The sequence below is a fragment of the Vitis vinifera genome, chromosome 14, assembly GCF_030704535.1.
Source record: "Vitis vinifera cultivar Pinot Noir 40024 chromosome 14, ASM3070453v1".
Classification (NCBI taxonomy): Eukaryota; Viridiplantae; Streptophyta; class Magnoliopsida; order Vitales; family Vitaceae; genus Vitis; species Vitis vinifera.
The window spans coordinates 14,157,546-14,170,819 of NC_081818.1; the positions used below are offsets into that span (position 1 = coordinate 14,157,546).

Below are 13,274 nucleotides of genomic sequence, written 5' to 3' on the forward strand. Positions count from 1 at the left end.
ATTAAATAATATAAAATCTAAAAATAAATTACTTTTAGTAAAAAACTAAAAAAACAAATACCCTTTAAGTTTAATCGGAAAAGAGGATAGAAGAAAAGACATGGGAGAAGCCATCCAAACATGCATACCAACAAATCCAATGATTAATTGAAAAATATGAAGATATTCTAATTTGTTAGAGGGGTAGTCAGGTAAGGACTTTATGCTTACCTTAATGCCATTTTCAATGGACCATCTAACACAATTATGAGCTCTAATTATAGTTCATTTCAATCATTGACCTGGCAAAGGATGCGTTGAAATATTTGGAACAGCTTCGATTTCTTTTTCTCAACATGGCAAAGGATGCGTCAGGATTCAATCCAATTAGGTCCTGGTGACACTCCTTGCATGCATAATCCCTTGTTGTATAATGTGCCGTTTAGATTGAGCATTGAAAAATACCTGTACCCAACCAACATATGAGAGAGTAAAAGGGAAAAAGAAGAAAGGAAAAGTATTGTACCTACACTCATACCATCTCATTGATTTCGTAGAGAAAAAGTAAGGGACAATTTAATACTGCCTTGAACATGAGTATTTGTCTTACTTTGAATATATTTTTTTTTTAAGTGAATGGTTAATTAATATTAATACGGTTGGACCATTGTCACTGTTGCTCGTAGCTTACGGTTTTAGCTTTCACGACAAAGCTGTCTTGTGCAAATCTTCAGTCTCCAGTCTTCACTAAGCAAAAGCCGATTTTAAAGCTTCCCAATTTGGGAATTCACTCTTCTTGGGGGTTGAAGTGTTCATACACCCAAAATTCTTTTAGATCCTGCCCCACCAGAATTGACACAAAAGTGCTTTCAATTGACCAAGTCTCCCCACTTATTCCGGCCCAAGTTCTTATTATCCTACTTAATTTTGTCACTCTGAATTGCTTATTTGATAATAAAAGACAGATCTATCCATTCAATTTCCCTATTAATAATTGAAAATTTCAAAATCAAACATGTAAGTCTAACCACTTGTTCCAGATATTTTCTTTTTCAAAAATAAGTATTAGGCGGTGTTTGGTTTTTTACTTAATTCTAAATATAACCTTAATGCTTAATAGTGTTAAATATTAGATTATTTATTTTTATAATATTTTATTTTTATTAAGTATTAAAAAATAAAGAAAAACCAATAAATTATTTTTCCTATTTAGAAAAAATTATATATTTTGGTTTTTTTCTTTAAGTAAAAAATTTATAATAAGTTATGAAAAGATGGAAAAACAAACAACCTAAATTCTGAAAACAAATTACTTCACGTAAACCAAAAAAACAAACATTACCTTAGTTATTATAAGTACAACTTCTTTTTGACTATTTATTAATAGTTGAAAACCTTAGAATCTAACACATAATTCCAAACTTTTTTTTTTGGCTTTTTCCGGACCACTCCTTTTTCCCATTTTTGAATTCCCCTTTTGTCTTGTATTTCATTGACTTGTAAACATTTTTCGTAAAGTCTAAGAATCCACCGTATTTCCACGGCTATACCTCAGAGAAGGTGCACCCAATTGAAAAACAATCATATTATTTGAGCCAACTCCAAATTATTATTAGTTGAATTTTTTCAATCTTAAGTTTGTGTTTGTTTTCGAGAAAGTATTATAAAAAAATGTTAAGGAAAATATTATAAAACAATCATATTGTAGTAATTTTTCTTTTTCATAAAATGCAAAAGCTTTTGTTATATTTGTTTAATGAGAAAAAGATAAGTATATGATGAGATGTTATGCTCCATTCGATAATATATGTATGTTATATTTAATGAAAAAAATTGTAATATACTATATTAAATGAAATATGTTACATCATATTTATATTTGAAAGTTTGATATTTATTTAAAATAAATTGTATTGCTTGCCAAATAATTGTTATAAAACAAGTATGAAATTTCTCTAATGTTGAATATTATTTATATTTTTAATTTAAAATTTAGTAAAAAAAAATTTCTTGTTAATAATATCCATAATTAAAATGTTTAAAATTTATAAAAAAAAAAATATTATCTTAGGGCGCTAAACATGTAAAAAAAAGTACATACTAAATATTAATAATGTATACTACTATTATATTTTAATACATTTTGTATATACATACATATATTTGTAAATAAGTAATATAAAAAATTTAGAAATTGACAAAATAATAAATTTATTATTATTATATATAGGGGATATGAAAGAGAGATTGAATGATATATTTCACTCTTTATCGAATTTCATATTTGATTAAGTATTAGATATGATAAGTAATGAAATAAGTTACTTTATCGCATCCAGTCAAATATGAAATACCTTATTTCATCTTCTATTTTCTTCCATGTTATATTTAGTCAATAGTGTTAGCATGTTATCTTTAATTTTTATTTTTTAAACATAGAAAATAAAAAATGTATCCAAACACCGCCTTAGAGCTAGCAGACATAAATAATCAATGTTTTAAAAACTGGACCGGTCATTGAACCGGAAAAGTTATCGGTTCACGGTTCACTGGTCGAATATCCGGTCTAATGATTGGACCGAACCAGAATAATGACCGGTTGGATCAGCCGGTCTGGTCCGGTTTTTAAAACCATGTAAATAATGCTTGTTAAGCCATCTCGTGCTTTTAAAATTTGATAATAAGAATTAGAAAAATAGAGATAAAAAATGGTTTGATTTTCAACTTTTTAAACAAAAAAATAAAAATAAAATTAGCACTCACAATGTTCACAAGTAGGAACCAATGTTGTTCGTGCCTGCTTGTGATCCAACAAGTCCCAATATGCCAAATAATAAAAAACATCTTTATTATTTATAAATGTTAAAAAATGGTTAATATTGTTAAATAAAATAAAAATTTATGTAAACCACACCTTAATTTTTTATTAAAATTAAAATGAAAAATATTCAATGAAAAAAATTGAAAAGAGAAGCAATTGCCCTCTGCATGAAACTGAAGTGGAAAGAAGATTATTTATAGAATTCTCTTATTTTTCTTATTATTATTAAATGGAGAAAATGAGGCACAAAGTACATAAATTATAAAGCCAAAATAATTGCATTCATTCATATACAGAAGTTTTATTATTATTATTTTTTTCTCAAAAGAGAGGAAAAAAAAAAAAAAAAAAGAGAGAGAGACAAAAAAGAGGAAGGAGAAAAAATCTAAGATGGTTTTTTTTTTTTTTTTTTTTTTTTTCCCACGGTCCTGAATTTTTTTTTTTTCTTTATTGTTTCTCTTTTAACTACCAAGCAAATTACAGGGACAAAAATTTTGAAATCACAAGAGCTGCTCAGAATAACGAGATTCTGGATCCACAGGCAGTCTTTGATAGTGGGGGAGGGGAGGGTCAATAGTGAGCTTTCTGTCACCATCATCGTCAATGAACAAATCCCAACTAGTGAAGGCATCATCCCAGAAGCCCAAATCGTTGTTGTAGTCGCAATGCCAGTCAAAGTCGAGAAACTGCAAGTCTTCAAGGATCATGGACGAAGCAGATGAAGAAGAAGATGAGGATGAAGAAGTTGATGAAGTGGGATCACATGGAACCAGAATCTCATGGGGTTGAATCAATGGAACTTCATCTGTACAGAAGCCATTCATGATTTCCATGGAGTTCTCAAGCGGGCTTGACATGCTCTTGTCTTCTTCTTTGCTCTCAACAATTGATGATTCTAATGGTGTCTCAGATTCCTTGGTTTTTTCCATTTCTTCTTTTTGTTGGCATTGCTGTTGTTGAGGTTGGGCAGTTGCAGCGGGGATTAATGGCTTGTGGGTCAGAGGATCAATACCCATCTTTTTAAGTTTTTTCTTGATGTGGGTATTCCAATGGTTCTTGATTTCGTTATCGGTTCTTCCTGGTAGATGAGAAGCAATCTTGGACCATCTGCAAATCCACGTTGAAAAAACAAACATATAAATTAAAATTGAAGAAGAATTTCACATGGATATGTTTTGGAATTAATTTCAGGGACAAAAAAAAGGAAAATACTACTGATTTTTCCCACAAGATTAAATAGATAAAGGTTTGGTATTGGCGTTATTTTTATATTTTTTTAAAAAGGAAAATTTTGTAACAGCCGAAACGCACTGGCAAAGCACCTTTGGACTAATATCAGTCTCGGAGTGATGTGGGATTCCGTGGCTCATCCAAAAGGACACAGGAATAAAATAAAAACCCCAGCCATTCATTTGATCTTCCCCGTGATACTAAAATAAATAAAACAAATTTCACCAAAACAAAAGTCTCTCATTTGAACCCAACTAGCAAAAAGGAGAAGAAAGTATTCATTTCAGACGCACAATCAGAAGTAGCAATGTTTTCAGAGATGGTGGGGGGAAATGAGACCTGCCTTTCATTTTTTTCCCAACACACCCACAGATAAACTTGGTAGCCTTTCCCAAATTCAGCATTGAAATGAGTTGATTACAGATGATCCCAGATGATCCCAGTGGGTAGACAGAGAGGGAAAGGGCAGAATAGATAAAGAAAAAGGAGGGGTTCATAGCCTAAAGAAAAGAGAAAAATAAACCTGTTGCCGAGTTGAGCATGGAGATCAATAACCATCTGCTCTTCAAAATCTGACAACAGACCTCTTTTCAAGTCTGGCCTCAGATAGTTTGTCCATCTTAGCCTGCAACTCTTCCCACACCTTAACAGTCCTGCAATGATACCCACCATAATCGCAATTAGTTTATGAGAGAAAAATAAAGGCATTTGAAAAGGTGATTATCTCCTTCTTTGTACTTTGAAATTTCGGTTCATTCATCTGGTAAATTTTAAATTAATATGACTGCAAGCTTTTCGGCAGATTGGGTTTGCTCCCACCCAAAAAAATCAGGAGGAAAAGCAGCTTTAGAAATCGTATTTCCATGTTGCAGAGACAAAAGCTGGTAGCAAAAGAGAAATAAGAATAATGTGGGAGACCTGCAAGTTTAGGAACAGCTCTCCAACAGCATTGGCCATTGGTGAGAATGAAGTTGATGAGCTTCTTGTCCTCTTCAGCCGTCCATGGTCCCTTCTTCAACCCAACTTTGTCACAGCAAGGTTGCCTTCCCATCTCCAATCAACACTTTGAACAACAAACAGTGAGGGAGAGAGAGGTTTTCAGGGATATATAACTAATAACTTAAAAGAATAAACACCACCACCACCACCACCACCACCACCATTACCACCACCACGCCCTCTTATTTATATACACACATTTATATTATAATCAACCCCCTCTAGAAGTACACGGTTCCGACTTCTCTCAATTTTCCTGTGTTTTATATTTTTCTTTGTCTTGTCTGGGAAAATTTTCTACGTCTTACACGTGTTGATCACCAAGGCTGACGCGTCCCACACGTGCCATGTCTTCTTCAGAAAAGCCCACCTCATCCACCTCCTTTGCTTCAGTTTCAAGCGTGAGATAGAGAGTAAAAGTAAGCCACACCCATATCCTTTTTTAATATGTAAAACGATAACGACTTCAATAGAAATGATTAAAAGAAAAAAAAAAAAAAAAAGGGGAAAATTTCTAATTAAAGGCAACAAAAAAATTAAATCGTTTTTCTGGGTCCAGAAGATTTTCCTTTTTTCCACACCCCCTCCCCCCAACCCCCCAAAGCCCATCTAATTAAATATGGCAATTTTGATTAATCAACTTGACGCCCATGATGGTCCAACCGGAACATTAATAGGGCTGAATTTTCATTCGAGAGCACTCAAATCTAATGGGGTCATTTACTTATGATTGAGATTTATTATTATGATTATTATTAAAAGCACTAGCTGTATTTGGCATGCCCCCAAAGGTCAAGCTGCTTCAGCCATAAGGAATAAACTCAGAAATGGCAGTTTTTCTTTTTTCTTTTTGCTATATGGGTTCAGCAATTGAATAATATTATTTGTTCCAAATGAGTATCTTAAATAAGTTATATACTTGAAGGTTGATAGGAACATAAGTGATAATATATTGTTGGCTTGTTTTGTATTAAGTCGAACTTTTGAGGTTTGATCCTGTCACCCAATTAATTTTCATTACTTTCCCTTGTATGGGTAGCTAATAAAGTCATCTTCAGTTTGAAATAGAAAGGTTGATGGTCTGAGAGCCGCATGCCTTAAAAGCAAGACATTTCAAATACTAGTAATTATTTTAGTTGTAAAGAACGTGGATATGTATATAATGGTTGTTTTTAATTATCTTAAGCATTTGGATGCTTGAGAAGTGAAATATTGTTTAGAGCATACATGTGCAGACCAGTATATAGAAGAAAAAGAAAAAGAAAAAGAAAAAGAAAAAAAGGAATGATTTGATTCCGAAACAAAGGAATAATTAATTCAAAGAACGGATGAACCCAGGGTGAGAGCTCCTAATTAAACCAGATTTCAACCTTATGACGCTTCACTAAGATCAAGTGAGGTATTAACTAAGCATAATCTGGCAAGTTTTCTAGTTATGATTTGTCTAACGATCGACTGTGTTAAGGACAAGTTGTAGTAAGACCAGAATCTGATTTTTTAGTTATGAGTTAGAGGCGTTTGGAGTTGTTATAAGTCTGTATTGTTCAGTAACTTTTGTAACAATTTTATTATGAGCTGAATTATCTATTTAAATCATTTCATTAAGAGGGTGTTTGTTTTTTTTGGTTTTTTGCTGAAAATAATTTGTTTTCAGAATTTAAATTATTTTTTTTCTATTTTTTTCATAACTTATTATAAAATTTTTATTGAATAGAAAAGGTCAAAATATTTAACTTTTTTTAAATAGAAAAAATAACATATTAATTTTTCTTTACTTTTTAATACTTAATAGAAATAGGATATTATAAAAACAAATAACCTAATATTTAATACTATTAAGCATTAAGGTTCTATTTAGAATTAAGTAAAAAAACAAACACCACCTAAGTATAATAAAAATTAGCAATTCAAAACTTAATCAACTTCTTGCTTGTCTTTTGAACTTATTGCTCCAGTAATACCTAGTAGTAATTAAATAAATAAATAATAAAGATTATTTTAATACTTAACCTTGAACTTATTTAATTAGAGGTTAAAACTAATTTAACGTTGATCATATTTAATTATGAGTTAAAATTTGATTAAGGTAAAGTACAATTAATTTGTAACTTAAAGCTCGTGTATTAACTCAGTGGGGCTAATTTTAACTAAGGGGACTTGAAGGATTGTAAAAGCATAAAAACTATAAGTGGAGGGAATAAAGTGCAATTTAGAAAATAATGATTGTGTCGATCTTAAAACTTCCACCCTTAGAACTTAGACCATGTATAGGGCTGTTAGGTTTCATTTGCAGCCCTAATCTCTACAGAAAACTGTTGGGCTTAGAGAGAGAAATTAGAGAGAAAGTGAAAAAAAATATGGGGAAAAGGAGACAAAGGTTAGTGTTTTGGTATATTTGAATTCCAAACATTCCCCTACAATAAATAGATGATAAAGTTTATTTAAAAACTAAATTTAATAAGTTATAATCATGGTTTAATTAAAGTTAAATAGGGTTAAGTATTTTAGTTCAAGTATCTTTTAAAGGAAGAAGCAATATGCTTATTGTTGTAGTTTGCTTCAATTAATAAAATCAAAAGTTGGTTGAAATAATAATAAATAGGTTGATGATTTATGTGATTTATTTGGGTTTCTTTGTACATTTGGAGCATGTTAATTGATTCGGCTTGGGAATAATCAGAATAATTTGAGCATGCTAATTGATTGAGGTTATATTAGTATGCATAAGGAAGGTCGTTTACTTACCTTAATTTTTTACTTAAAATTCGTAGGCATGCAGAATAGAGAAAGTGGAGACAAAATTATTAATGTTAAATTGTTGAAATTAGCAAAAAGGGAAAATTTCAAACCATACTTGTGTAGCTTTTTATGGTTGGAAAACTTAAAGTATATTATTTTATTTCAGTTGCTTGTAATAACTAAGGGTGATAGTCTACATAGAAGAGTTCTAAAGGAGAAGTCAGCGTAAGGTAGGAAAATTTATATCATTCTGTTGTGTATCCTTATTTTCTTTTCTTAAAGTATTTGTTGAAAATTCATATATTTTTATATAATTTTATGAAGCATTTCAAAGTGTCATGGTGTTTTTAGTGTATTTGCATAATTGTTTTAAATTGTTGTGATATGGTTTGGTTTTGAATTTGTATGAGGAATTACTAATTTAGTATTTGGAGATGGTTCATAATTTGGTTACATTTCAAGAATGGTATGGAGCAATGAAAGATAATATTTAGTGAATAGATTGATTATGAAAAGATTTATGAAAAGTTGCAGCATTATATTTGGATATATTGTTTATGTGAGATCATTGGTCCTTAGGTGAAAATCCCTAAAGCCATTAAGGAAGACACTCTAATATGTGTGTATGGGGTTGGTCATGTCCTTAGGTTTTAGTCCTTAAAGATGTGAGGTTGGTCCTGCCCTTGGGTCTTAGTCCTAAAAGACATGAGGTTGGCCCTACCTCTGGGGATTAGTCTTAAAAGACATGAGATATGACTTATCCTTGGGTGGTACCCACAAAATAGTCGTTCTTTTGGAGTATGGACAAATATATATACATTGGTGGAAGACTCATCATAAGTGAGAGAATGGATGAAGCAATGCAAAGATGAACCATCTGCAACACTTATGCATATTTGTCATTAATGCATATTTTCTTAGGATTATATATAAAAATAAAAAGTTTCTAGTGCATGTTGTTGTATGTTTGTTCCAATTGGATTCAAGTTTTTAAGAATATACATGGGATGAATATAAACTCTCCTACTAAGTTGTGAACACACCTTATCCTTTTTCCCTCTTAGATGTAGGTCAAGAGACATTTACTTGTTAGGATTGAGCCCCTAAAAGTAAGATATGATGTAACAAAGTCAGGTTTGACTATCCCCTTGCTATCCCTTTTATGCATTGACATTGATTTGAGCATTCAACCTATATCTCTTATATTGTTCATGAATTAGGTTGCATTAGGATTAACATAGAAGTACCAATCATGGGTTCCTTGTAAGTAGATAAGTTATCCATAGTCAGTTCACAATTCATTGATTTGGGCGATCCAATAGAGATTGTAGAGCACCACCTCTTAATTGGAGAGATGACTTGTCTTAGCCATTTGGATTTTTCCATGGTGAGTGCACTAGTGTGTATGTGATGCATCACATACACTAGTGCACTCACCATGGGAACTATCTTGATGAGCCAAGATAAGTCATCTTCCTTCCAATTAGAAGGTGATGCCCTACAGTTTCTACTGGATTGCCCAAATCCATGAACTGATTGTGAACAATTTACCTACTTAAAAGGAACTCATGATTTGTATCTTTCGTAAAACTCCTAATGCACCCAAGTAATGTACAATGTAAGAGACATGGGTTAAATGCTCAAATCAATGTCAATACACCAAAAGGATAGTAAGGGCATAGTTAAGTCTAACTTTGTTATGTCATGTCTTTCTTTTAGGAGCTCAATCCTAGAAAACTCCCACCAGCCCCAAAAGTAGATTAGACATTGCAAAAAGATTCTACTCCACAGTCATATCACCTCCTTGTATTATCTCATAATAAGGTAACACTTCCTCTTTATACGTTTCCTCTTCTAGTAGTACTTCTGTTTATTAGATCATGCCACCATCTCACTATTATCATATGATAGGATTTTTGAGAATATAGCCAAGGGAACTACCCATATGTCAAAAGGCTACCTTTGTTTCCATAGAAGGAACAAAAACTACTTAAAGTGTACACATACCCAGATAGGTAGACCTGTGAGAGTCCTCATTAGATTGAAAGTCCAACTTTCCGGTACGAAAGGAGTACCCACTCATCACAAAGACTCACAAACATATAATCCCTTATTCTCCAAGGATAGTTGAGTATATGTTTGTCATTAGACCAAAGCAATAATCAGGAAATGGATTAATATCCACTCATTATTCCTATAGTAAAGCAAATATATGGTTTAACACATAGCATCGCATACTTAAGGCTATCCATTGCAGAGACATTAGATACTGCCTTAATGCGATCTCTCTCCACAGAGATATCCCAAAAGTTAACGCCTCCAGTCAACATGCCTGTAATGCCCACCCACCCTCTACCCTCCATTCAATTTCAAATACGCACATTTTTTCCCTACTACTGCCAAGATTCGAACTCAGGCCAAAGGGCTTAGGTTTAGGCTTAGTTACCACTAGACCATTTTCTCTTTTGTTAATTTATATACATAATAAATATGTTAAATTTCATTATTAAAAAAATAAAAATAAATTCTAATTATGTTATTTTAAAATTTAATTAATTAATTAATTAATATATAAAAACAACCATTATAATTTTCTTAACAAGTATTTTTTTTAATATCATTTATATGATAATTAAATATAAAAAATATAAATATTAAAAATTCATGTATGCAACATCGTTTATTTTACATTATTGAATTCATTTGAATTAAATAAATTATAGTTTTAATATTAAATGTATTATCATTATCTTATTAATTCTATTTTAAAAAATTTCTATCACTTCACTTTTAAATTTTTTATATTTATCCTTTTAATTTTGAATGTTTTTATTTTAAAACATTAAAAATATAAATTTATTAAAAAAATACTAAAATATATAAAAAAAATTAAGTTCAAATGTTTTATAAATTAAAATTAATTTGATTAGATAAATAATAAATTATTAATATTGACATATCCTTGCTTACCGATATTTTTCTCTTTAACCATATCTATGTCAATTGCATTTAAAAAATAACTTTAACATGTGTATTTTTATTTATTTGATCATTTTTTGAGTTTCTCCAAATATTTAATTTTAAATCATTTTTGTCTTATTGATATTTTTGTCAAAATATCCACCGATATTTCTCTGGTATTTTCGATATATCCGTAAAATCCAAGTACCGATATATCCGTGTTTATCGATATTTCAAACCCTACCAAGGACATTGATCCTAAAAAGGAAAACTCCATATCTAAAGAGTTACAAACCCTTCTTGGAGTTTTACATCAGGTACTTGACCAAATGTTCATCAATGTAGGTGACATAGCATAACTTCCCTATTCTTATAGTCTTAAAGGACCTTAACCCCAAAAATATATTGTGCCTTCCTCTAGATTTTCATTTAGAACTGAGCAAACTACTATATATTGACTAATGACATTATTCCTACATCATATCCAATGAGTAGATTATCATCTACTTACAAGATCTTAGAGCATCACCACACTTCCTTGTGCCTTCTTATACACACAAGGTCCTTCGCTATGAACATGTTTGGTTGCTTTATCTCATAAATGAGGCATACTGCAATAGATAGGAGTAATCTAATGGATTTGAGTATGACCATTGTTGAAATGGTTTTCTGTAGTTGAAACAAAGTTACAAACTGTAACCTTTAACTACAATCTTAGCCACCTAAAACTTAAGCTTTCCATCTACTCCTATGTTCCTTTTGTAGATCAACTTACACCTATGAGTTGTATTCCTTTAGGTGCTTCTACAAGAACCCAAACTATGTTACAATACAAAGATTCTAACTACCTCTTTACAACTCCTTGCCTTAAGTAAGCACAAACACTACTCACAACTTCATTATAATATGTGTGATATAAAAGTCCCAATATGATGAGGTATGGGTGTACTAGAAATAATAGGAATGATATGTTTCTTACCCTTTGGATCCAAGTATCCTATGCAATGTGAGACTATCTTCTAATTTATTTTCCAATCTTATCACTCTTTGTCTTTTTTCTTATCATATGGTCTTCATAAAAAAATTTGACATTTGTGTCAATAAATGTCTTATGATGATCTTGACTATAAAGGTGATAACCTAGAAATACTCTTAGATATCCTATAAACTGATATGTCTCTTAAGAAGAAGAGGTATTAAACAGTTTATAAGACATATCCCCAAAAGAATTTTGGAAAAGATGAGAAACCTATCCTCAATTTCATTATGTCCATCTAAGTTTGATATCTTTCTTCCACTTCTCCATTTTGCAATAGAGATCCCAATGCACATAACTGGGAAATAATCCCATGCTCCAATGGAAAGAATCAAACTTACTAGACATATCACCTTGATCTAATTGAAGTTACTTGGTATGTATACCCAATATATAGGTTATTTCATCATGCCTTAAATTCAATGAATGTATCCAAGGTATTAGATTTTCTATGTACATATCCAAACCTAGAGTAATCATCACTAAAAGTGATGAAATACCATATCCTTCCCATGCATGGACACTAAAAGCTCCATACATGTTAGTATGAGCTAACTCTAAACATTCCTTGTCTCCAGTCCTCTTGGTCATTTTACCATCTATATAGGATTCGTAGACTAGAAGATTTTTAGGAATCAAAGAGCCTAGAATTTATCAGTCTTTGGATCCTATTTAAATTAAAATGACTTAGGTTTAGATACCAAATGTTTAATAACTACTAGGTTCAATCATAAGATTTGACTATTCTCATCATTTGGCAAAGTAATAATAGAATACATATAAAAGAAGAAGATATTACCTCCCACTAACTTGCATAACTATCATTGCATTTGAAGCTAAGGTATATTGGGATTGAGCCCCTAAAATCAAGACATGATGTAACAAAGTTAGACTTAATCATCCCTTTATTATCATTTTGGTGTATTGACATTAATTTGAACATTCAGTTTGTGTCTCTTACACTGTACATGACTTAAGTGCATTAAGAGTTGCACAAAAAGTACAAGTCATGGGTTCTTTGTAAGTAGATAAGTTGTCCACAGTTGGTTCATGGATTTGGGAAATCTATTAGAGACTATAGCGCACCATCTCCTAATTGGAAGGATGATTTGTCTTGGCTGTCGGATGAGTTTCCCATTGTGAGTGCACTAGTATATGTGATGCACATTGGATAGGACCTACAGTGAATCATGACACAAGGCTATCAATTGTCATGATTCACTAAGCTACTAAAATACATAGACTCTCAACCATGAGAGGATATTGAGCTTGTGCCAAAATCAACAGGAGGCTTTGACTTTTGGGTGAGACCTTAAAGTGATCATATATCCCTATGGATTGGGTCACTATTGATGGAAGCTAGTGGCAACAACCATTCTCAATATAGGTACCATGATATCTCATGAGATTGAGATAATGTGTTATTTTAAGTGATCCAAAGGACATGAGATCATGAAATCTGTAGTCACAGTAATTCCTTTAGTGGAATTTGACATATGCTCCTTGGAG

General features: G+C 31.4%; 1 protein-coding gene across 1 annotated transcript; it reads right to left on the bottom strand.

Moving 5' to 3' along the window:
- Positions 1-3,095: 3,095 nt before the first annotated feature.
- On the bottom strand, positions 3,096-5,222 carry LOC100265304 (transcription factor MYB20). Its single transcript, XM_010661996.3, has 3 exons — positions 4,949-5,222; positions 4,554-4,683; positions 3,096-3,907 (listed from the first exon to the last, which is right to left on the bottom strand). Exons 1-3 carry the CDS (start codon positions 5,079-5,081, stop codon positions 3,301-3,303), a joined length of 870 nt encoding a protein of 289 aa, XP_010660298.1. The 5' UTR covers positions 5,082-5,222; the 3' UTR covers positions 3,096-3,300.
- Positions 5,223-13,274: the final 8,052 nt, after the last annotated feature.

Excerpts from the sequence above, each read along its gene's own strand:
- LOC100265304 (XM_010661996.3), bottom strand. The coding sequence starts at position 5,081 with ATGGGAAGGCAACCTTGCTGTGACAAAGTTGGGTTGAAGAAGGGACCA. Across the intron at positions 4,684-4,948 it reads AGCTGTTCCTAAACTTGCAG|GACTGTTAAGGTGTGGGAAG; the intron begins GTCTCCCACATT and ends GTATCATTGCAG. Across the intron at positions 3,908-4,553 it reads CATGCTCAACTCGGCAACAG|ATGGTCCAAGATTGCTTCTC; the intron begins GTTTATTTTTCT and ends GTGGATTTGCAG.